The sequence below is a fragment of the Chanos chanos genome, chromosome 12 (genome assembly GCF_902362185.1).
Source record: "Chanos chanos chromosome 12, fChaCha1.1, whole genome shotgun sequence".
NCBI classification, from domain to species: domain Eukaryota; kingdom Metazoa; phylum Chordata; class Actinopteri; order Gonorynchiformes; family Chanidae; genus Chanos; species Chanos chanos.
Genome location: NC_044506.1, coordinates 15,501,951 through 15,525,799, shown reverse-complemented (window position 1 = coordinate 15,525,799; position 23,849 = coordinate 15,501,951). Strand labels below are relative to the sequence as shown.

At 42.8% G+C, this 23,849-nt stretch overlaps 1 protein-coding gene across 1 annotated transcript in view; it reads left to right on the top strand.

Annotated features, from left to right (window-relative positions):
- The first annotated feature begins 7,373 nt into the window (after window positions 1-7,373).
- Window positions 7,374-23,849, top strand: part of tinagl1 (tubulointerstitial nephritis antigen-like 1) — a 21,771-nt gene continuing 5,295 nt past the window's right edge. Inside the window, exons 1-9 of the mRNA XM_030789178.1 lie at window positions 7,374-7,557; window positions 11,430-11,738; window positions 13,341-13,407; window positions 18,731-18,823; window positions 19,029-19,143; window positions 21,126-21,249; window positions 21,358-21,508; window positions 21,633-21,819; window positions 22,737-22,782. Coding sequence (XP_030645038.1) covers window positions 11,447-11,738; window positions 13,341-13,407; window positions 18,731-18,823; window positions 19,029-19,143; window positions 21,126-21,249; window positions 21,358-21,508; window positions 21,633-21,819; window positions 22,737-22,782 — 1,075 coding nt within the window. The 5' untranslated portion in view covers window positions 7,374-7,557; window positions 11,430-11,446. The remainder of the gene's footprint in view (window positions 7,558-11,429; window positions 11,739-13,340; window positions 13,408-18,730; window positions 18,824-19,028; window positions 19,144-21,125; window positions 21,250-21,357; window positions 21,509-21,632; window positions 21,820-22,736; window positions 22,783-23,849) is intronic.

Here is a 23,849-nt window from a genome sequence, read left to right as displayed (position 1 = left end):
AGGAAAGTTGAATTAGAGGTAGCATGCTACACCTTTAAATACATAAGGCAGTACTGTCTATTTTTGGAAGTGCTCTTAAAAAGGAAGCTTGATCTTCTACATTGAGGCGATGGAAACAGGAACCAGTACAAAGGCACTGCTAAGGGTTTGTCTTTTATGGTGCACACTGTCAAGTATTGCCAAGTATTGACGATGACTTGATTTAGGTGTGACCACAAAGTACAAACCCAGTCTTCACCAAGCTCGCGCTTTCCCCCCCCCCGTTTTTTCATCTGATGACGGATGTGCCCCCGCAATGTCTGATCGTTATCAAAAACAAAGGTATCTTCATCATCCGCCATCTTCTTTTCATCATTTCTCATTTCTCTTACGGTTCTTCTTTTCATGTGTCTACTCTCTCTCCCCCCTGATGACATCTTGTAGCTTCATCTGTGAAGTCTGGCTTTCCCCACATGAAACAGGGCTGCATCAAGGTGAACCTGCGCTACCTCGTTTTTTTTTTTTTTTTTTTGCAAACATAGGCACATTGTTGTGTCTTGTCTTTTGCTCCCTCTTTTCTCTTGTTTTGCCACCCTCTTTTATTTTTGCACGGCCTCCTGAGATATCCTATCTGAGGAATCCTGGGAATCCATGCTGAGTAGACCGTGCAGTAACACGGAGCTTGGGAAAAGGAGCGCTGGGACGCATTAGGTAAGGCTAGTTTGGGGCCACGGTGGGATAAGGTTTGGTCAAATTGAACTGGAATCTCGTTGGATTCCCCTCACCAACACACCATGGTCATACAGTCAAACAGTCCATGACTGTTTATAATCTCATAGATAAACCAAAAAAAAAACCAAAAAACAACTCTTTGATTGGTCTTAATTGCAGCTGACTGAGACTGTTACATAAAAATAACAGTCAGTATTCCACCTCGACACCTTTAATTAACCATACTGGTTCGAGTTTTCAAATTCAGTGACCCTTTTGGCCTGGCGGCTACGCAGGTGCTGTGTCTGCGTATGTGTTGTTTTCAGTGGGATGATGGCTAATGACAGAAAGAGGCCCAGTGACGGGGTTTATTTGCAGGGGGAGATTGTTTATGCAACTGCATAATCTCTCATGGACATGTGGAGGAGGATCTGCTGCCTAAGGGTCCTCTGGAAACAGTTAGATCTCTCCAGCTATTGTCCTGCCAGCTGGACAGCAAACCTGTACGCGTAAATAAAAGATATAAAATCTGAGGATGTGATGAATGAACAGCCTGTGGAATGTTTTAAAAAGGTAAGAGAAACATGGCAAGAAAAGTGAAGGTATGGTTTCCTAGTCACAAATAGATAGGAAGGTTCACTAACTTTCATTTTCAAATGCAATAATGTACCTATGTATAGATTAATGTGTCTCGACTGTCATTACAATTATCCTTGCTCTTGCTCTGTGATCATATTTAGAGTCAGTGTAGATTTCTGGTGACCTGAACAGACTTGAGTGAACTTTCATCTTGTGGACAAGACACTGGACGAGACCGTGACGCGGCATAATGACTTGTTCCTACTCAACAGGAAGCCACTGCTTCTGTGTCCGTCACTATGGTGACCGTGTACAACTCAAGCGCAGAACATGACGCTGTTTTTTCCGTGGGCGTCCAAGAATGTAATCCCAGTCATCCAGAGGCCCCCCCGTTTCCCTAACTGCGACAATTCTCCAAACTCTGCTGGCCCTGGCCCGAGAACAATAGATTTCCAGAGTTCCCCTACTGAACCACCCACCAGCAACTAGTTCACAGGGGTCTCCAATGAAAGACCACATCACTTCCTGTCATCCAGTGAAGTATCAAAGCAGCTTCATGCTGCTAGGAGACATAAACACCAGAGATCAGTCCAGAGAGGAAAAAAAAAAAAAAACACATCACACTGTATACGAGTGGATGAAAAGAACATTTGCAATGCAGACTGACAAACACTGCAACCTAACTGGTGTAGCGTTAACACAGTATGGAATGTTTTGTGCAAAATGTTGTGATCCAACCATTATCAATGGCTAAGAAACACGGTCCGGGTTCAAATATAGACCTTGGTTAGAGAGACGACAAGAATGAGACCAGGCTCTCACGCTGCAGGACCCATCCACCCCCGCCGCTCTTCCTTTTGGCACCATTCAACTATTTTGTTTTCGTTGCACAGTGATAGTCCTCTGGGTGATTTTTACATCCAAAATATGAATTTGAATGGGTAAAAGTCCATTCGGAAGCAAAACAGGGCTACGTTTAAGCTTGGGTTTCACTGCTTTGTCCTTGTACGGAAAAGTTCTTTTATTAAGATAACAATGCATTAGATGATATCTTTTTCATCTTTGTCATTCTCAGTGGTGTGAGTGAGTAATAGGGCATGATGAAATCTAGTCTGGAAAACAATACTAAATGTGAGGAAAGCTTGCTTTGGAGACAGCTGTTGGATGGGCAGGAATGGGTGTTTGGGGCTGGTTGACAGGTACTGAGTGCTGAACTGATTGAGTCCAGGAGATGGGACAGTCCCTTTGGGATAGGCTGAAGTGGACAGCACAGTGAGGGGTGGACAAGACCAGCTGAGACTCCCACTCTCCAAATACGGCATGGGATGACATCATAGGATTTAGTGGGGGTGGAGAAACAAGGCTCTGGCTTCCAGTTTACTCACTGACTTTGCTTACGTGGAGTCCTGCCATACATTGATCTCTTTACGTCCGTCCAAAGGATTTCTTTTCATTCAGGTCTTCATGACTTAATTAATACATATACACACAAACCTAGTCCCACCTAATCTGGATGGTGGTGAAAGTCATTTGCATTTGCCTTGTTGTGAGCATGCTCGAGACTTTGTTTCCAAACAACCTGGAGCAGTTTAGGCTGAAGTACATTCACTGTTCACTCCCCTAAACAGAGCCTCCCAAAACCGATGATTGTGAAATATCAAAGAGATGGCATACAGCTTTGTCCAAACGAAATCAAACATCCTCACAACAGCAAGTCACTGCATGTGTTACACTAACTTCAATCGCTAGGTCACTCTTCTCAGCTTCTTTGATGATTAGAAATACAAGGGCTTAGCCTGTTTATTGTGGTACTTGAGTATAGAGATTCAAAGGAGTGAGTTTAATACAAGTCTTTGCTATTGTTAATTGTTATGCAATGCAAACAAATATGAATAGAGATAAACTTTGCCATAATTACTGGTAGTCTGTATGTAAGGATGAGTGATAATGAAAGAGTGAAACCAAAAATGTGTGTGTGTGAGAGTGTGTGTGTGTGTGTGTGTGTGGAGTTCCCCCTCTCCCTCTGTTCCCCTCCACTGATGAGGGGGAAGAGAGAGAGAGAGATGTGGAGAGGGACATGAGCAGACATGTAGAGAGCGTGTAGCAGAACAATGCAGGCAGAATCAAGAGACAAAACACAGACCCCTAAACCAGCCAGAGGCTGTCTGTTAGACAGTCAAAAAAAACCAATGCAGTCAATTGCAGAGCCTATGGATTTGCTGTTCTCTGTAACTTGCCTATTTGGTATTAGCTAATAGAGACGAGAGAGTCATACTGGGTGATATGATGGTTATCTCACACACATGCGCGTGCGCGCACACATACACACACAGACACACACACACTGACTCCTTTTTTTGACTGGGTGATGCAGAGATTAAGTCGAATCATCTTTTTTTTTTTTTACGGCTCGGGTCAGCAATATTTCTCAATCAATTTCTCAATTGATGAGCACTGCAAAATAAAATAGGTCACGAGGAGATATTTTTGGAAAGACTGAAATTTAATTTTTGATGAAGTAGTTCATTTGTGTGTCTGTCTGGGGTTATGGAGTGTATCAGAGATGACTTCAGCCAATCTGAAGGGAAAATGCAGTTGTATGTGTCAGTCTCAAAGCATGTGACACTCAACAATAATAGAAAGGTGCTGACTAAACAACTGATTGATTTTTGCATGTGTGTAACACAGTGACGGGAGGGCCATGAATCAATTTTAATTATTAATCTTGAAAAATGAACATTGTTCCTTCTTCTTTAGTTCATATTTTGGTTCATAAAACTCATAACTGAAACATATTTGAAGGTAGGAGATATCTTAACAAATGTATTCTATCTTAACCACAGAGGGCTTGGATGGATGGTTTTTGCAGATCAGTGACTAAAATAAGACTGAGATTGGAGAGAATGATTGAAGCTGAATAAGCACTGTGCTGGAAAGCCTATGAAGCCAAGTGGACTGACGCTTCCTTTAATGAAAATGAAAGTCAGTCTTATCTTTCTGCTGGGGATGCTTCCTGAAAGTAAAATGCTTTATGTTGTTTTTGTCATGAGATTTGTTATTTCAGGTGTTCAAAAGCACAAAACACAGCAACAACATTTAGATTGATTTTTTTGTTTTATTTTTTTTCCCCCCAACACCTGGGCCCACTCTTGCGTCTGTGGTACAACAGGGGTGGAAGCTTCTAGAATGCACCTGCCAATTCCCCCTGAATGATTTCACAGAAATATGCTTTGGACACACCATTCACGGAATCTCATGACTTGCCCCTCCTTGTTTATAACTTAGGTCTCATGATGTACTTGTCAATTTCTTTTTTTTTTTTTTTTGGACATGCGAAGGGGAGCGATTAATCTGAGAGGTTCACTCTGTTCACTTACACACACTCCTCAGGGAGGAGAACATGCTTTCATGCTGATACACTGCATCTGGTCTCTGCCGTGATGTAGGCTGCTGTTTCAGAGGCTCCCTGGAGTTGAAACCAACTGAGACCTCCTTCGGTCACAAGTCCTGGATCATGTTTTTACCCCCCCCCCTCCCCTTCTCTTTTTCTTTATCTTCTATCTCAAAAGTCTCTCTCTGTAGGTCAAAGTGTCGTACGTGCTTGGCATAGTCGTAGTTTCTGAGTCTGGACAAATGGACATTGTAGCGTTCAGCATCTGGAGGGTCAGCACACTCCTGAATCATTTCTTACCAAGCCTCCCACACACACACACACTCACACATACACACGCACTCACACTCACGCACACACACACACACACAAAGGCTTGTGAAATCTATACAGCCTGGGCTTGTCTCGAAGTTTCTGATTCACCACCGACTTGCGCACCATTGTGCGTTGTGTGAGTCACAAATCGCAGTCCCGTGAGCTATGTCTCTGATAGAGTGAGATGATGGATGGTCTACAGGGTGAGGCCCTGTGAGTTAAACCTCAGCCCTCACATGTGGTTACAATCACCACTTTCTGTTGTTCTACTGTTCAAAGATCCATAGTAATGCACTGAATCACAGCAGTGTCAAACTTTACTGTAATGTTTAGGTTCTTACTGTATGTGACTCATAATTGCCACTATTATAGTGTTACAGCTTTTGGAGGGGCCTCTGTGTTATATCTGTGATGGAAAACTGGTAAATCTATCAATATTCTGAAACAAAATTAAACCAATCTGAAGAAATTCAGAGATTTTCTGCACAGAACCTTTTGACAAACCCTACATGCTATATGGTTTTATAAAATCACACCAGAAATATTTAGTGCTGTTACACAATATATTTGTCATGTGTTCTTTGTCTAGGAATGATACCAGCATGAAAAGAATGCCTAACTCCACAGCTTTCAAAACAACTTATTTTGTGGTGGATGTATAATGTTCTGTAATGGAAATATTTATGCTATAGATAGTTGCATAGCTTTGCTGGGCATGTCATTTCATGTTGAAGCAATTCTTGCCAACACATCCCATGGATAGAAAGTGGACGTAAGATGCGTCGTTTTTAAGGACTAAGTGTGTTTTATGGTTCTTACAGTTTAATAACCTTATTCATTCATATTTATAATTTGACTCAGATTCATTCATTCATTCATGTTCTAAGCTCACTCACTCTCACTCACTCATTATCTAAGCTGCTTATCCTAATTAGGGTCGCAGGGGGTGCTGGAGCCTATCCCAGCGCTCACTGGGCAAAAGGCAGGGAAACACCCTGGACAGGTTGCCAGTCCATCGCAGGGCAGACCCAAATCCAGGTTTATGAAAATACTGTACAATTGGGCTCAATATTTCTCAAATTCTGAAAAAACGAATCACTTATTTCTTTGCGGTGACATAATGAGTTATGGAGTATATACCTTTCACAAATACATATTTCTTTACATATACTTGCATAAAGGTATGCACTTGAATACCTTTAGATAATGACTGTGCTCAAGTATATATATATACTTGGTTACAACTCTTGCTGTATCATGTAATCAAGCTGGTGTCGCCTCTACAATGAAAATCACATGCGTAATCCTCTCCTCATACGCACTAGCTATTATTGCATTCCACACATACAAATGTGCTTTCCTGATGATACCTTCCATCTGATTTCTGCTTCAGTTCCATCCGTTCACTTTGTAGTGTAGAACTTTCTGGTAGTAAGGTAGGTTACACAACAGTGCCCACAGAGAAGCAGCTGCTGGTACCACCCCTCAGGTTTGTGTGTGTGCACTTGTGTGTGTGTGTGTATGTGTGTGTATGTGCATTCTTGGGTGTGCTTAAGCATTTGTTTACGCTCGTTCAAATTCAGTGCTGTATTTCTGGCCTCTCTCCCCACGTTTTTGTGCTTGTGATGGAGCATTGATTCAAATTCTCTCCATTGATTGGTCAAACTCGGGTTCTTGGGCCATGGTTGGATCTCTGAGGTAACTTGTTGACTTACCCTGGATGTCCTGTTCTTGTCCCACATCCCCACACACACCCCATGAGGCACAAAGTGTTTTGGGGTCATAAAAATACATACTTTGTTTTCCTGTTTTTCACAACAGAACATCCCCCCCCAACCCCAACTTCGTATTTTGACCACAATTAGCAGTGTGATGCAGTTGTCCACTTGTCCAGTAGGAGGTGAAAAAGGGGACTGATCCGTGAGAGAGAGAGAGAGAGAGGGAGAGAGAGAGAGAGGGAGAGAGAGAGAGAGAGAGAGAGGGAGAGAGAGAGAGAGAGAGAGAGAGAGAAAGAGAAATAGAGATCCTCTGTATTTCAGATTAAAAGTAATTACATGGAAGATCCAGGTATACCTTCTGAGGAAAAAAAAGGCAGCAGATAAAAGAAATATGGAAGATATGACATGTACCACCATCAAATCTGACAGCAGAGGTGTGAATATATCCAAGCTGCAACACAGACAGAGAGAGAGAGAGAGAGAGAGAGAGAGAGAGTGGGAGAGAGAGAGAGTGGGAGGGAGAGAGGGCGGGAGTCCTAGGGAGCAATAGGAGCGGACAGTGAGAGTGGAGGGGGAGGAGGGGTTGGGGCAGAGGGCTGGTCTTAACATGGCAGCTCTATATAGAGAGGAGAGCAGTTGGTCTGACAGAGAGCAGAGCCTGACTCACTGCAGAAGAAAGAGAGAGGGAGAGTGAGTGAGTGAGAGAGAGTGTGTCTATACGAGAGAGAGAGAGAGAGAGGGAAAAGACTGAAACTTAATAGACCTCGCTACCTGTGCCCTGTGTGTTGCTGAACACAAACGAAAACAGGGCTGTTTATTTCCTTTGGATTACAACAGCAAGAGGGATTCCTTTTATACAAAAAGGTATGATCAACTTTTCACTACACTGTCCTGACTTACTCAGCACACTTTATTTCCACCATTACCCCTGACTTTCCGATTTCAGACAGGTGCATAGAGCTAATTACAGAACAACTTTCTGCTTATATCTAAGACATGTTCTGCTCATTCAGAAGATGCTAACTTTTACCTATGATTTATAGCAAAAGGGTGTTTGGAATGTTATTCATATCACTTCTGTATTGATTGTGGCATCACAGTTTGCTGTAGTTGCTTGGAAACAAAAACATGCCAATTCATAGCATTTTTTTCTCACTTTTCTCACTCTGCATTTGTGTTAATGCTGATTAACATTTTCATTGAAAACTATGACTAGTTCCTTCACAATTGATTGGAGTCTGTGTGACTTGTTGTGACTAATGCATGTTAGTGCTATGGGTAGTGAAACACTGGCTAGGATTAAGAAATCTTATGTTCCAACAGATGTGTCCTGAAATTCTCTTTGCTCTCCAGAATGAAATGGATAATTAAGTTATAAAACACAAAGGTCATTTAGTTCAACTTAGCTGTTGTGTCCTGGCATGCAGGTGGCAAATGTTTGCCAGCAGTGACTGTTGTATATTTTTAGGCAGTGGCATTAATGAATGCCACCTGCAAATATGAAAGTGTGTCTAAGCTTCAACTCCAAATCACTGTATATTTATAATTTCTGTGCTTAAGGACGCCGTGTCATTGCTCTCTTTTATGGAACATCCTAGAAAGGCTTCAGGTCACTGCTCAGTTTAAATACTTTCAGACTGATACCAGCTTAGAGTGCTTTAGTCATATAGTAGGGTGTGAGATGAGGCTATGCTTCAAAGTTCAGTGTACTCTGTGTGTGTGTGTGGGTGGGTGTATGTATTTGTCTGCTTTTTTGTATTACTTTTCATGTGTGGTTTCTGCAGTTGCTGACCAAGAGTTTTGTATTCTTCTCTGTTCTTTCTTTAAATCAGCTCCCCTTGTTCTTTACTGGACTGAATTAGACAGACTGAGTTTCTGAGTCTGTCTGTCACCCACCTGTTGAGGAGGTGCAGAGGATGTTCCAGCCTGCTCTTTTAGCCCGGCTGTCGAAAGTTGTACACTGGACATCAGTGAGAGAGGGTGAAAAATGATTATGAGCTATATCATTAGCCTGTCTGTGCTCCATCTGGCCTGGTTTTTTTTTTCAGTTTAGGGGGGGATTCAGTTACGGCTATGTTCCCAATGTGCTGGTGCAACAGTTGGCCTCTGGACAGTGGTGTTTCCAGAGAGGCATTTGTTTTGGTCCTTTGAGCATTAAGCGGCCTGACTTAAAGTAAAGGTCTTGAAATTTTAAGTACAGATCTAAACATGTTGTGTTGTGTTCAGCAAACCTGCCCCTCTTATAAATTTGTAATGCCTCTGCCCAAGATGCTCCACTGAGTCTGAATCAAATTCATTTTACATTATTCAAGCACAGCTTTAAGACCTGCATTGTTACCTAAAAATAATTACCAGGCAGAAAAATAGTGTCTCTAATAACACTAATAGATCATCGTACACTATTTGTGTTTATGATGAAATTGGATGAATAATCAAAAAGAATGCGACGCAGTAACACACTTGTAACTGTTGCCACGGTGATGTGTGCCTATAACTTTAGCCCCTTTCCTGGGAATGACGATGCCAACGTAGCAAACCTGAGACTGCCACTGTCAACAAACAACACGTGCCACTGAACTCTCTTTGAGCTTCTCCAACAGCCAGGAATTCCTCTTTATGAAACCATATGGAGAGGGACAAAGACTTGCCATTATACAACTGTCCCATCATATGTGACTCTCTCTCTCTCTCTCTCTCTCTCTCCCTCTGTGTGTGTATGTGTGTGTGTGTGTGCGCGTGTGTGTGTGTCTGTGACTTGGGTAGATAGGGGAGGGGTACTGTGTATAAAGGCACAGTCATGCAGAAAACTGCATGGCAATAGACTTTTTTTTTCCGGGACTGCTCTTTCTCTGCAGAAGGGCAATTGTGTTTGGAGGACTTATTGGGTAATTAATGATGATATTTATGTAACCCCGCGTCACTGTCTTCCAGGCTTAGTCCGTCCCCTTGGCTAAACCGAGACCACAACAGGCAGTTAAAACTCACTCACGTGTGGCCATAAGCCATTGTTCCCTCGCCAAAGAGAGAGTGAAAGTGAGGCCTAGCAGGTTGTGTAACAATGGGCCAAGAGTTAGCAAAGAGACATCTCACTCCAGACAACTGCCCACCCAGCAACCATAAAAACTCAAGCACATAAAAAGACAAAACACTTTGCCTTACTTGAAAGGAGAGTGAAGAGAGAGAGAGAGAGAGAGAGAGAGGCAGAGAGAGGCAGAGAGAGAGACTCCAGGCATGTGCGGGCCTAGTAGTACAACTGTTATTACTGTGTTTGAGGCAATGGGAGCCCTTATGTCTTGCAGCGCTTTGACTAATGTGATTGGACTGATTTCACAGCAAACAGGACATTAAAGTTCTGCCCGTTCATATTGAGAGTGATACAATAACACTCAAGTCAACTACTGTGTTCTCTTCTGCACCATTTAGAAAAGGGCAGTTTTTCTCCCTTTTACAGACTGTCTCGTTTGTTTTTATGTTTCTTTTCTTCCTAGTGTAATCAGTCTTGTTTAATGCTGCTTATCATAACACCATGAGAAAGACTTATGTTTAATGCTTGGACTTGTCACACTGTTGAGCTCTGATATATACAAAGGATCACTGAGGGGCGGGGGGAAAATGCTCTTTCAGCTCAGTGTAAAATAGTCATTATTAGACAAATCTCTAAGACAACAATACAAAAATGCTATTGCTGCATACATCATACTTAAAGGCAAACCTCACAAAATACAATGTCAGAGTTGACTTTTGCCCAAATTCCTTTTTAAATGTTGGGCAGTGCTTATTTATGAATCCATTTACAGACATGCTGTGCAGAGTCCTACCTAACCTCTCCAGACACTGTTCTCCTCCTAATTTGGCTCTTAAAGACCACTGCTGTTGTCTGCTCCCTCGCATTAGTAATGCACATCATCGGTACAGTAAAATAATTATTTATAAAATCAAATTCTTTTCAGGTCTCAGTAAGAGATGATTTATACACAGACAGCTGAGCTGAGCTGTCTTCCATCCATTCTCTGCCGTAGGTCTGCTCAATGGTGGCCCAGATTAGTGCTTTGTGAAGAAAGCTTGTGGTGAAATTTAACTATTATTCCAATTGTTCTCTAGTTTTGTTTTGTTTTTGGGGGGGGGGGGGGGATATATAACTTAAGGGACAGTTTCAGATTCTGTATCAAACGTGTGGTTCAGAGTTCCTTCCCACACACAGATCTCTGATGGACAAACCAGGAGACGCTAATTACACTTCCAGCCTCACCCAAAACAAATTCAAGTTCACGCTCTGTGTCGCCATGGCATCTCAGCACCTCAGTTGTGCTGTCTCCACTGGCTTTCACATAATCAAAGATTCAGAGCATTGTTTGAAAGGAATATGAACTTGTGTTTATCAGTTTTGTTTATAGAGAAGGGGTTATTGGCTGAGCCTGCTCAAGTTTGCTTGTGCTACAAGTTTACCGCTACATCATGCAGCAGAAATTTAACTGGAAGCTTGAGAACCACCACTCCATCTTAAGCCTGTTTCTCTCTCTTTACCCCACGATCTGCCTTCTTTACTGATATAACCACATACGCCTGATGTCCTATCCAGTTACAATCTAATCTTTTTATGACTAACTCACTTTACATTTGTTTCATATATAATGGAGCATAATCCTGCGAGTAAGTCTCAAACTTGATTTGATACACTGATAACATAGACATTGACTGGATGTTATTGGATACTGACGTCTTATCTCCCTTTCCAGTGTCAGCTGAGCCAAAAATGAGGCTGTTCGGGATGGTAGTGCTCCTCCTCTTGGTGGCAGAGGGGATGGCAAGGGGGACATCCCGTACCAGGAGAGAGCTCAGTAGCCCGCTCCACATCGGGGGGATCCGGGACCCCTACGGTTCCTACTGCCAGAGAAGAGGGGGATGCTGCCCGGGACGGGACGACCAGTGTACGGTGCCTTACCTGGATACCATCTGCTACTGTGACCTGTTCTGTAATCGCACTGTGTCCGACTGCTGCCCAGATTTCTGGAGCCACTGCCTGGGTGTCCAGCCTCCTTTCATTGGTAAGAGACACTGCATTCCAGGCATCAGTCAAATCTAACCATCTGTTGTATCCTTTCCTATAGGAAATGAATGTAAATCAATTATCAACGAAGGGTCAGAACGACATAGTCCAGATGAAGTCTAATCCGATAGGAAAGAGGTTCGTCATTGTCTAAGAACAGAGCAGAGCCAATTTCACATTTTTTTCATGTTAAACATTAGCTCCTCTGTTTGCTCCTGTGGCCTCTGCCTATACTCTTTGTACCAGCGTGGAAGTGTAAAACATGCTTGACTGTACCTGAGAATGGCCAGAGAACAGTGGGTTTCGTATTAGTTGAAAAGGAGCAGAGGGCAGAGACAGAGAGAGAGAGAGAGAGAGAGAGAGAGAGAGGGAAGGGGATGAATGGAGGTCAGCACAAAGAATGAGTGAAATGCAAAGGGAGTGAGACAGGAGTGTCAGGAGAGGGCTAGGGCGACGGGGAGGGATCAGGACAGGTATGTGTGTGTGTGCTAACTGTTTGCCTAAGGTTGGATTGTTATATCCATAGATGTGTGAGGTTGGTCCTTAAATCACTGCCGAGCCTCTAACTTGGCCTGGAGCTTTCCACCTGGCTGCTGCTTTTACAACTGTTCACCTACATCATACTCATCGCAGCACCACAAAGGAGCTGTGTGGTGCAACCATAAACTTTGACTCATCAACTTATCCTTCAACAGGATCAACTTGTTCAGTTCAATTCAATTAAATAAACTTGTTTGTTTAATTCAGTTAAATAAACTTTTTACTACTGATATTAATTTTGACATCGGTGGCAGAAAATCATATATCCTTATAGCATGTGACCTGATACATGGTGACAACAGTATTACATATCGAGTCTTGCACAATGTTTGTGAATAGTCGCCATTTGTGGTTTAAGCCATTGCTTGAGCCCCATGATACATATATGTGTTTACAGTTATGGAGAAATATTAACATTTTTATGATATAGTGATGACAGAATGATGCTGAGGTAGTTCCTGTGCGTGGACTGGGCTGGAGGATATGTGAGAGTGGTGACGAGGCTCGTTTTACAGTTGCCATGGGAGATGGTAGTTGCTTCTGCGAATCATAAATCACCCTGGGGGCTTTCCCCAAACACACAGGAGTGTGTTAAATGTTACCTCACAGGGGGAGAGAGAAAGGAAAAGAAGAAAAAAAGGGAGAGAGGTGTGACGTGCAGGGTACTGTTAGGGTTATGCCTGCTTGCGCCCAACCAGTGTGGTGAGCTCTAATTAAGCTAGTTAAGGCCAAGGCATGACGAGAGCACAGGATCCCTGGGAAAAGCAGAGAAAAGCCAGGAAAACATTCCAAGGCCAGATTACTGCAGCTATGCAATCTCCAACCTCTTCAGTGGTTCAGGAGAAAAAGTACTGTTAACTCTCTCAACCCTGTGTGTGTGTGTGTGTGTGTGTGTGTGTTTATATATGATGGAGAACCAGAGACACAGTAAAATGACTAAGAAAGGTATCTGATTCACTATCTTGCTCTGCTGAAAAAAAACAAGTAAGAGACTCGCCCAGATTGCTGGGCGGTATGTTACGCAGGCTGATTCCAAGTATATTTCCCCTGTTGATTACAGGTACTTGCGAAAGAAACGGCCACAAGTTCCACTCAGGGGCAACCTACAAAGAGAACTGCAATTTATGGTGAGTCCGAAATACAACATTTGACAATGCGTGCTGACACACGCATAGACACACAAGTAAACATACATACCATCTCTACACACTGATAATGTGATCTACTGAAGTATCTCCATGGAGGACAGGAACCAGTTGTGGATATAGCAGAGTACTTTATACCAATTATTCACAGACTACAGGGGCCTATCCTAGGCTTACATGGGGCTGGGGGATGTTGGGGGGGGGGGGGTGTTCACATTCCTCAAATCCCCATGCAGCTCCTCTCCTATATCTGCCCTGTTGCCCCTGACAGCTATGTGTTACAGTGATGAAGTGGACAGTGCAAACACACAGGCACATGTACAGTACAGAAAGCACGTTTGCTTTATCTCCTGCGTGTTTACCTTCATTGTAGACTCTACCCCCCTTTCATAAACCATGCTAATAGGATTAACTTTGTCCATAGGAAATCAATCTAATCCTTGCACGCTTGCGATGATAACAGTGCAGAATTTGATGGCGTTTTAGGGACCAGTCGGCAAATTGGTCTTTCGCCAGAGTCGCACCTGCCGAGAATTTGTCCCCGATTCACAGCACTGTGTCACGCAGCATTCTGCGGTTCAATTGCGTATAACACAAACAAGCATCCCGTCGACATTTATGGACCACTGATGTTCCTGTCTCTGATTCAGCAATTAGTGTCAGTGCATTCCAAACTGACAAGCAGCAACTCTTAACCTACCACATAGTTAGGCGGAGAGAACTGCGTATAATTGGCGCATAAATCCTCACGATTCCCCTAAAACGAAATCATCCCTGCCTCTAATCTTTACTCAACTATGGCCCTGTTTACACCTTGCATAAAGATCTGATTTTGGCGATCCGATCACAACTGGACAGCTCAAAAGTACAGGTTGAAACGCATCCAATGTGCACTGAGGTCGCATCGAGATCCGATCGCTCAGACCACATTCGGAGGTGGTCTAAACCACAGTCTTTTAGCAGTGTAAACACGAATGCAATGTCGATCACATGACCTTGAGGTAAATAAATCATGTTACAAGTAGGCTACGGATTAAACAAAACACTTCTGAAATGAATATTTGACTCCTGAACAACACATGATACCAAATCGCTAGTAAACCAAGTTTACGACAATAATTCTGTTCGTATTGACATTTAATATAGGCCTACATCTCGTATCATCGTGTTGTCTACAATCAGTTATTGAACCGAAGTATAAGGGAAAGGCATGGCTTATCCTCTATTAGCGGACTCGATTAGCCAAACGTATTGTAAAGGGATTGGATACACCACAAAACAGATATTTCATTCTTTCATACCTTACTTTTTTAAAGGATGTAGTATCTTTAACAGCCCCTTCACAGTTTGGTGGCTCAGAATGTGATAGTTTACATTTCTAACTGTCGACACAATTTGACGCATTTCCTTTGAAAATGTTCCAGATTTCATGTCATTCCATATTTCATACGACACCTGTCAAAAACAACAAGGCAGTTAGTCTCTGCAAACGGAAATGATGTACGTCTTTATTTGCATATAGAGCGGGGGAGTGAGAGCCGATCGCAAGTGCACTGGAGACACACGTGGAGGCGGATTCTAAACCCAGGTGTAAATGGACGTACTATAGAGCTGTCAACTTGTGATCGGATCACCAAAATCGGATCTAATGCAAGGTCTAAACAGGGCCACTGTCACACACGGAGGTGTTTATTGGAAAGAAGCAAAATTGCGTATTATTCTCTTTTGAGAGCAACGTTATCATTACCGCGATAACTTGACCAGTTCAGTGTTGCTCTTGGCTTCTCTTTGTGAGACTCCGCGACTTCTCGGTTATTAAATACTCGACGGTCATGTGAAGCTGGAGTCGGATGAAAGGGCAGCTGGGTCAGGAAGTTTTCGAATTATCGAAATTCCGGTCAGCCTGTCGCCGTCATGGTTTCCTTGACAGAAGTTTGAAGCCGTGTCTCCAGGGATAGAGGAGGCCATGGCCCATGACAGAGTCAATTTCTGTGGTGATAAGTGAACTGCTATGAGCGGTTCCTCTTCGCACATTTAAGAGAATGTGATAAAAGATAAGCAAGAAACGGGTTCCTTTTAAAATATAAAAGCAATTTTAAAAGGAGTCTAATTGCAAAGGAAATAAAGTGCAGCATGAAGTACTGGCTAAGATTGGAGCTCCAATTTACTTTCGCTTTTAAACAAAAGAACTTAGACATGAAAACACACACACACGCACACCCCTGCATTCACCCTCACTTTCACAAATGCACGCGCTTGCAAGCACAAGTTCTGGGTGGAGGACTTCCTTTCCTCCATGTATGACTTTCACTTCTCCTTAACTCTTCCAGCTGGTTTGTGTTCTCACCTCCGCAGTGCTTATCTCTTCCTTCCATGCTCTTGCTTGCTCATTCCTCTGCTTTCCTCAAAGGGCTTCTTCAGCTCCCCAGCCAAGAGTTCAAGCCCAAGAGAGCTCCCACACAACATCTGAGCAGTCAGGGGTGGCTAACATTGGAGAGGAGGCTGAGCTGCACCTTCAGTGTTTGACAGGATACAACCTGGCTGCTTATGATAACATAGTTTCCTTAAAAGACCGGTTACTAAACGGAGTCTTCGCTCTGTTTTCTTTAACTCAGACAAAGAACACAATGCATGACTTTAAAGATGATTCAGTTAGCATCAACAAATAGCATTTTAGACACCGAATAACACACACACACAGTAGACAATATACAGTAATTGCTACTGGCACGTGACATATAACTATTTACCAGTCGGTTTGACTGATCTTAAGAGCATCTGCTAAATGAGGAAAACTGTAAATTGTGTCTTTACCTTTTTTATTTTAATGATATGTAAATTTATTTGTATATTCAACCTTCATCTTTCTGCGTATATGCAGCCAGGTTCTTCTGTTTGTTGTAAATGATGTATTTGATCTTTGCTTGGATTTGAGTTGCTTTGCTTTGTTTGTCAATGCTCCTCAGATAAGGTTACGCCTGTGTAACTCTAGGGAAATCTGCCCATGGTATTATCGGACTGCCGGGTGTGATAGTGTATTGTCTGATCGCGCTAATCTCATTATCGGCGCCTCCTGCTTCAATGCATTATTTTCTCTTCTCCTTCACCCAATCCAGAACCTCCTCACATTTTCCGGCAACAGAAAAATATTGAGAAAAGCCAGTATTACATGGTGAGCAGAGAATAATGACATTTTTGGCTGCGGTCCTAAAGCAATGATTAGTCATGGATGCACGTCCATGTCTATATAAACCAGAGAATTCCTAAGATAGGCTTTCTGTGACTGCGCAACAGGAAGGCCTATAGATTTAGGAATGTATAGGTCTACTAAAAGCATGGCCACTGCTTCTTGAGTAAGAGCCCAGTCAGCCATAGCAGTAAAAAAGCAAGAGTCAGACTCGGACACAATAAGCCCTCCTTTCTCTCTCACACCTGCCTGCAAGGACTTGGCAGTGTGTGTGTGCACACATGTCTGCCTGCTGAGCAAGTCTATCTAACACAAGTCACACAGACTGACTGACTGTACCTATACACCCAAATTTGCAAGACCCCTAGTTTATTGGCTTCACATTTGAATGTCATATTTTCACTGCAGAGACGTCTACTGGTTGTCTGCAGACGGGCGTTCTCATTGGCGTGTGCGTTTACGTTACCTATAGTTCTTCTGTGCGCCCACATCAGTACTCCTGCGAAGAATAGACAGTAAGACCTACCTGCTATCTGAGACCTCACTCTCGTCCATCCATTCGTCTGTCATTCACGACAGATTACCGTGATATGTAAACATAGTTAGAGCACACAAACATAACTGCTCTCTCACGCGCGATGTTTTTCTCTCTGTGTTCTAGCGTGCGTGAGTCAATGTTGGATCCCCTCGGGTGTCAGTAATTTGAAGTTATGAAGTGCAGCAAGGTATTTGAGATATGGCCTACAACAGACAACAGGAAATCAAACACTTCGCATTCTCGTCTCTGTCTAGCAGCGATAGCAAATGTGTGCGCTTCTGCACATTAGCATGTGAATTTACGGTTTGTTATGACCGTCTGTGGACCGGTCTTGGCAAAAAGATCTTAAATTCTTTGGATGACAAAGCAGAATAGAGGGCAGGGGTTGCTTTGTGCTTCCTCTAACCAAAGTCAGTAGACACTACCAGTGGACTGCTTGTTGGTTCTTAGTTCTAACACCAACCTGCAAGGGTGCGTCTCATTCATTTTTGTGTGCGTAATTGTGTAGCCCATGAGTGTGTATGTTACTTTTGACAGATCACAGATGTTACCAAGAGTGTAACTAAAGAGGCATGTGCTGGTCTGTGTGTTTTTTTTCGTTGCCGACATACCATACCGTGCATTAAAAGCATAAAGAATGTGATTTGACGTAGCGCTATGTGCTCACTTAACTATAAGGAGAGGCTTTAAATTAATGTATTGAATAAATATAGAAAGTATCTCTCCATCACCATGTAAGATATCCGTTTGTGTAATGCACTTCAATTTATATACTCCCGTTAATATTTACGTTTTCGTTCGTCCTTCATTCCGTAGCTCTATAAATATGAAATATATTGTCCTTAGACTTACAGAACCGCGCGTAAAGTAGGCTATTTCAAATTTATTAGAAGACAGTCCATAGAACTGTTTACAGTATAAATGCGTCATGCTAAACCCTCTTCGCGGCTTGAATCATCACACATTTAAAAAGACTCAAAAGTGACTCAGCTCAAACTGACAGTAGGAATGCATTCCTTATAATAACATTTTAATTCGGTCACGTTCCGATGTCTCCCCTAAAGTATCAGGTTAAGTATGCCCTGCAAGACTAAAAATGGATATTTCTCAAAGCTCTGTAGCCTTAAAAGGATGGCTATTAAAATCCTTCCCATTATTCTCTCTCCTCCCTCACAAATTCTCTCTCTCTCTCTTTCTCTCTCTCTCTCTCTCTCTCTCTCTCCTTCTCTCCCCCCTTCTCTCCCTCTCTCTCTTGCTTTGCTTCACAAAGTGTTCTTGTTACTCTGTTTAGTTTCTCTGTGGGGACTTCCCCTGTCACTTTGTTGTGGCTTTTTGGATAAAAATTTCCATTTGCTTTGACTTTCTGTTCTTTCAAATGTTAACATAAACATTCAACATTTGAAACAATTGGTTATTCCGTTCCTACACACGTTTACTGCTGTTTATTTTGAAGTGAGGACGATCAGTAAACATTGCTGTCTATCTAAGAGGGTGAAAATAAACTGCAAAGCTGATGTCCTTAAGCAGGGCCTGGCTGACTGAGTCTCTGTATCTCTCTGGTGCTTTCTCCTCTGCTGCAGCACGTGTGGGGCAAACGGCCGTTGGGAGTGTGAGCAGTATGCCTGTCTGATAGAGGATGACATGATCCAGGCAGTCAACAGGGGGAACTATGGGTAAGATCCATGCGTTCACACAGACATCCCACCACCTCGATACAACTGAACCAACACCCCATCCTGTCACTTTGCTATCCACACACTTATTGTTGGCTCAAAAAAGGTAACGCCTTAGGACAACAGCACATACATTGGATGTCAGTCTTTGAGTTAATTTGAATAACAACATATATGATTTTTCTCCTTTCTTTGATTCTCCCAGTTGGAGGGCTGCGAATTACAGCCAATTCTGGGGCATGACTCTGGACGAGGGTCTACGCTATCGTCTGGGTACACAGAGGCCCTCCAGAGCCACTATGAACATGAATGAGATCCATGTAAGTGTGATGTTCAACTCATCATTGACAGTGTGTGGTGTAAGCAGTTGTGGTTTCCTACAAATCTGTTCCTAAGTGTGTAAAGATGGTACTAGACTCAACCTTTTTATCTTCAGATCTCTTACCTGATTGGTTGACTTGCAGGTGGATATTTATGGTAACAAATCATTTTAGTGAGTGAAAAATGGTCAAAAATGATTAAAAGCTGAACTCTTCATGACATCTAGGCTGACTTATGTCAGACCGAGATGTTCTGTGAATTCTCTGAAGGTGTTTCCATTTTATTCGAAGCTAAAAGGATAAAAGAATTGAGCTAACACAACACTGAATTTGGCTTTTTTTAAACACTCAATACTAATGAAATCTGCCTGTGAGGTCGAATTTGTGAAATGAACAGAGCAGAGTAGATGTTTGGGGTGTTCGTTTGGTTTGTCTGTTGCCGGGGAAGTTAATAACTCTGTGTCTAGTCCTGAATATTTTGATGTGGTTTAGTGAGGCTTTCAGTGTCCTATTCCTTTAGCTCAAATTCCTGACTGGTAATACTCCATGCAGACAGATTACATAAAATTCAACAGAAGATGGGGGTTTAAGAATGAAAGCAACCGACATGTCTCCACCTGTGCCTGGAGCCAGAGCCACTGTTTCAGAGCTCATTCATAAATCTCCCTATCTGCTTCTCAGCTCAGTCAGCACACACTTTCACACAAACGCATCACACACACGCACGTACACGCGTGTGTCCTCACACACCGGCGCAGCACACACAGCACACACACAGGCACACACACACACACACACACACATACACACACACACACACACACGCGCGCGCGCGCGCACACACATACACCTGCACAAACACACACGCACTCTCCCTCTCTCTATCTCCCTCTCTCTCTCTCTCTCTCTCTGTCTCCCTCTCTCTCTCTCCCTTTCTCTCTCTCTCTCTCTTTCTCTCTCTCCCTTCCCTCTCTCTCTCTCTCTCTCTCTCTCTCTCTCTCTCAGTCCCCTACTATCTTGGGGACAAAGTCTCCACTCTCTCACACCTCTAATCTCCCAGACCACAGCTAATTCTCACCTTCCCCTCCGGGTCAAGCAATACTCTGAGGTGTGGCCCAACCAGAAACTTTGAACTATTCCAGTTCAACTGCCAGCCACAGCGTGGGTCACCTGATAACCGCTCACATTCCTGAATTTTATATCCGGCAGACGTCAGGAGGAATCATTAAGATATTCCCAGCAGGAATGCAGAAGGGTAGCAGTGAGCAGCTGCACATTCTCCCGATGGGAAAAGTTACACAGAAGCCCAAATGTAGCATTTTTTTTTTTACAAGGTGAAGCTCAAGCACATTCCACCGCTAACTTGACAGCCAAGATAATCCAGACCTAGAAAAAGAGTGTTTCTGGATTGGACAAGCATAACAGAAATGCCTTTTTATACCATGTCATGATAAATGATAGGGATGTCTGAGACATGAAAAATATGTTTGATATATTTCTGTTGCTTGAGCTCATGGTAGGAAATTGATCTGTCATTTTTTTAACAGGGCAAGTCTCAAGTGATCGCATGTGGTCTAATTTATTTTCCTACTTGCCCCTCTTGAACAGGGAAATGTGAAGTAATATAGAGAGAGTAATAACAGAGTTGATTTGGTTATATTTAAAAGTTGGTTCACGGTATATTAATCTAAAGTGATTCATAAGCTTCGGTTTCACGGTCTGGAATGAGATCTTAAGTGAGTCCAGACTCTGAAACTTTTCTACCGAAAGGGTCTCAGTAAATTCACACGATGAAGAAATTATAGTCTGAATTTTGTAACTTCCTCGTAGACTTTAATTTAATTTTCCTGCTTGGACAAGTATGAGAAATCGTAAAATAATTAAAAAAAAAAGCATACCAGAGAATCTCTCGTGCGTCTCTGTTTGAAAGAGAATTTCCATGATTATTTTATATATTATTTTCATCTCATTTCACTCTTCAGATGAACATGGACGACAACAATCATCTGCCGCATTATTTCAACGCAGCAGAGAAATGGCCAGGAAAAATACACGATCCCTTGGACCAGGGCAACTGTGCCGCGTCGTGGGCTTTCTCCACGGCCGGTTAGTCTGAATCATGTTTCCCATGCTCTCTCATCACCTCTCACGCTTTGTTTTCCACGACACTTTATTTACACGACCCAACTCTTCCCGTTTATTTCGTTCCTCAAGCTGTGGCCTCGGACAGAATCTCGATCCAGTCGATGGGTCACATGACCCCCCAGTTATCACCCCAGAACTTGATTTCTTGTGACACTCGGAACCAAGGAGGCTGCGCTGGAGGCCGCATTGACGGAGCCTGGTGGTACCTCAGACGGCGAGGGTAACGCTGGACTTTTCCTTCACTGCCTGACTTCTTAAGAAAAAAAAAAAAACCTTCATTCTTCTTCCTCTAGGTCTTTACACTGTTTTAATGTTCTCGTTCAATTCCTTTTTTTTTTCTTCAGGGTCGTGACAGAGGAGTGCTACCCCTTTTCTCCCCCCCAGCAGACCCCTGCTGAGGTGGGCCGCTGTATGATGCAGAGTCGGTCAGTGGGTCGGGGGAAGAGGCAAGCGACCGCACGCTGTCCTAACTCCCACATCCACAACAACGATATCTATCAGTCCACCCCTCCCTACAGGCTGTCCTCCAATGTAAGACCAATAACCTGCAACAACCTCACCGTACCTCGACTCAGACAGATTCGCTCAAAGCATACTACTTACACTTGTGTAATATGGTACTTATACTAGCTTAGTACACAAATTGGCAGAACTCCTCATTGTTAAGTCATAATCTCCCTCATGTGTTTATTTTTCACAGTACAGCTTCCTGAGTAAACGGACAGAAACAGCTGTTATATGTGATCTACTGTTACTCACTTTCCCTAAGGACAAGTTTGAAGTTCATGATTATTCAAAACCGGAATAGTGTCAAGGAGCAAACATATCAAATTGTTATTAATCTGTTTACTGCATTAACACATTAAGTGTCAGCCGTCTGCCTGCCCTGCCCTGCCCTAGTTTGACTTTTCATTAGACCTTTAATCTTTACCCATTAATCTTTCACTCTGAACAACTAAATTTGAGACTAGTTAGCCCTAAGACAGAGCCTGCCCATTTACGTGTCAACAGTTCAGCTTCACAAACCTGTGTAATTTACTGAGCTTTACTTTTAACAAAACATCTGTTTCAACTTCATCAGTCAAACCCCTTCAGACCTGGGCCAAAGGGAAAGGATTGTTATGTTAAACAAATTGAAAAGACATTACCTCAGAGACGTGTAATGATTAAAATCCTCAAGCTATGTGCACAAGCATCCATTTTTCTTAAGTCAAACGTAAGCAGCTGATATCACCCAATATTTTATGACTCAAGAAAGTACCTGAAGTATGTCTCATGGCTGTGGCCATGAGGCAGAATATTTTCCAGCGTCAAATAAATTGACCAAATTTTGGTTTTTATGAATTAGAGAAGAATGTTGGACTCTGAAATGTGTTGCTTAATGAGCTTTGTTTGATGATATCACGTCATATTTTTTCTCTTTTCCATTGCTTTTCTCTCATTCACAGGAAAAAGAGATCATGAAGGAGATTATGGACAACGGCCCAGTACAAGGTACTTTCAGCTCCACATTTGTGTGTGTGTGTGTGTCTGTGTTTGTGTCTGTCTGTCTGTCTTTTTGGAAACTGTGTGGTGTAGTGTTTGCTTTAAAGTAAAAAAGAGAGTTTTCTCAGTGTAGTTTTGGTCTGGTTCTCACAGCCATTGATTTGGCGGATTCTTATCAGGCTACTGGGCATTTTGTCAGCAAAAGCTTGCTCATGCCAAGGTTTGTCTGCAGAGAAAATCGTAAATGTCAGACAGAGCTGTGTTTGTGTGGAAGGGGCGACAATAGGACAATGACTTCGCCTTTGATGCCACTTTCTAAATCAGTCCATCTAACCCGATGTAGACATTGGGTAATTGGTGATTTATGGAACAAGACAGATATTTCACGTGACTGTTAACGTTTGGGGCCAAGTAAAGTTTAGGTTAAGCTTCAGTTAAAACCACGTAGACCAATTAACACTCAAAGAAGCACCAGCAGTTGGAATTCTAACGACCTTAGTAATGAAGGAATGTCAATACATAGGTGGAGATAGAGAGGGAAATGGAGGGTGAGAGAGTATGTGTCGTTGGACAGCAGTGCTTTGTGAGTCTGTGCCAGTCATCATTTGTTTTGTTCCAGTCTTGGCCCCTGGCCAACGTTGTTCCTCGTGTCTCTGAAAACTGGACACAACCATTGGCTCATATCAGGCGGTCCGGCGGTTAGCGAGATTAGCCCATCTCTGTGTTGGTCCGTGCTCACGTCCATGTGCTTGTTATTGTTTGTACTGGGATGTCTTCTTGGCAATGAAAAGCAAAATTACAGAGGAGGTGGCTTTTCCAGTGTGGACTTTCTATTGAATACTGTCCGACTCGCTGTTTAAAAACAGGCCACTCTCAATATTTCAACATGAGGAGTTTGGAGCCATTGAACTCACACGGAAAACAGTCATATGCATATAAGAGCTTAAAACATCATGCAATCTGCCATCAGCCAGCCTGAGTTGACTTTTCATTTTGATTTGGTTGGGAAATGAGATGTTTGGCAGGACTTGTGTGAGAAAATATTGTCCTTAAAAGCAAATATAACATACAGACCT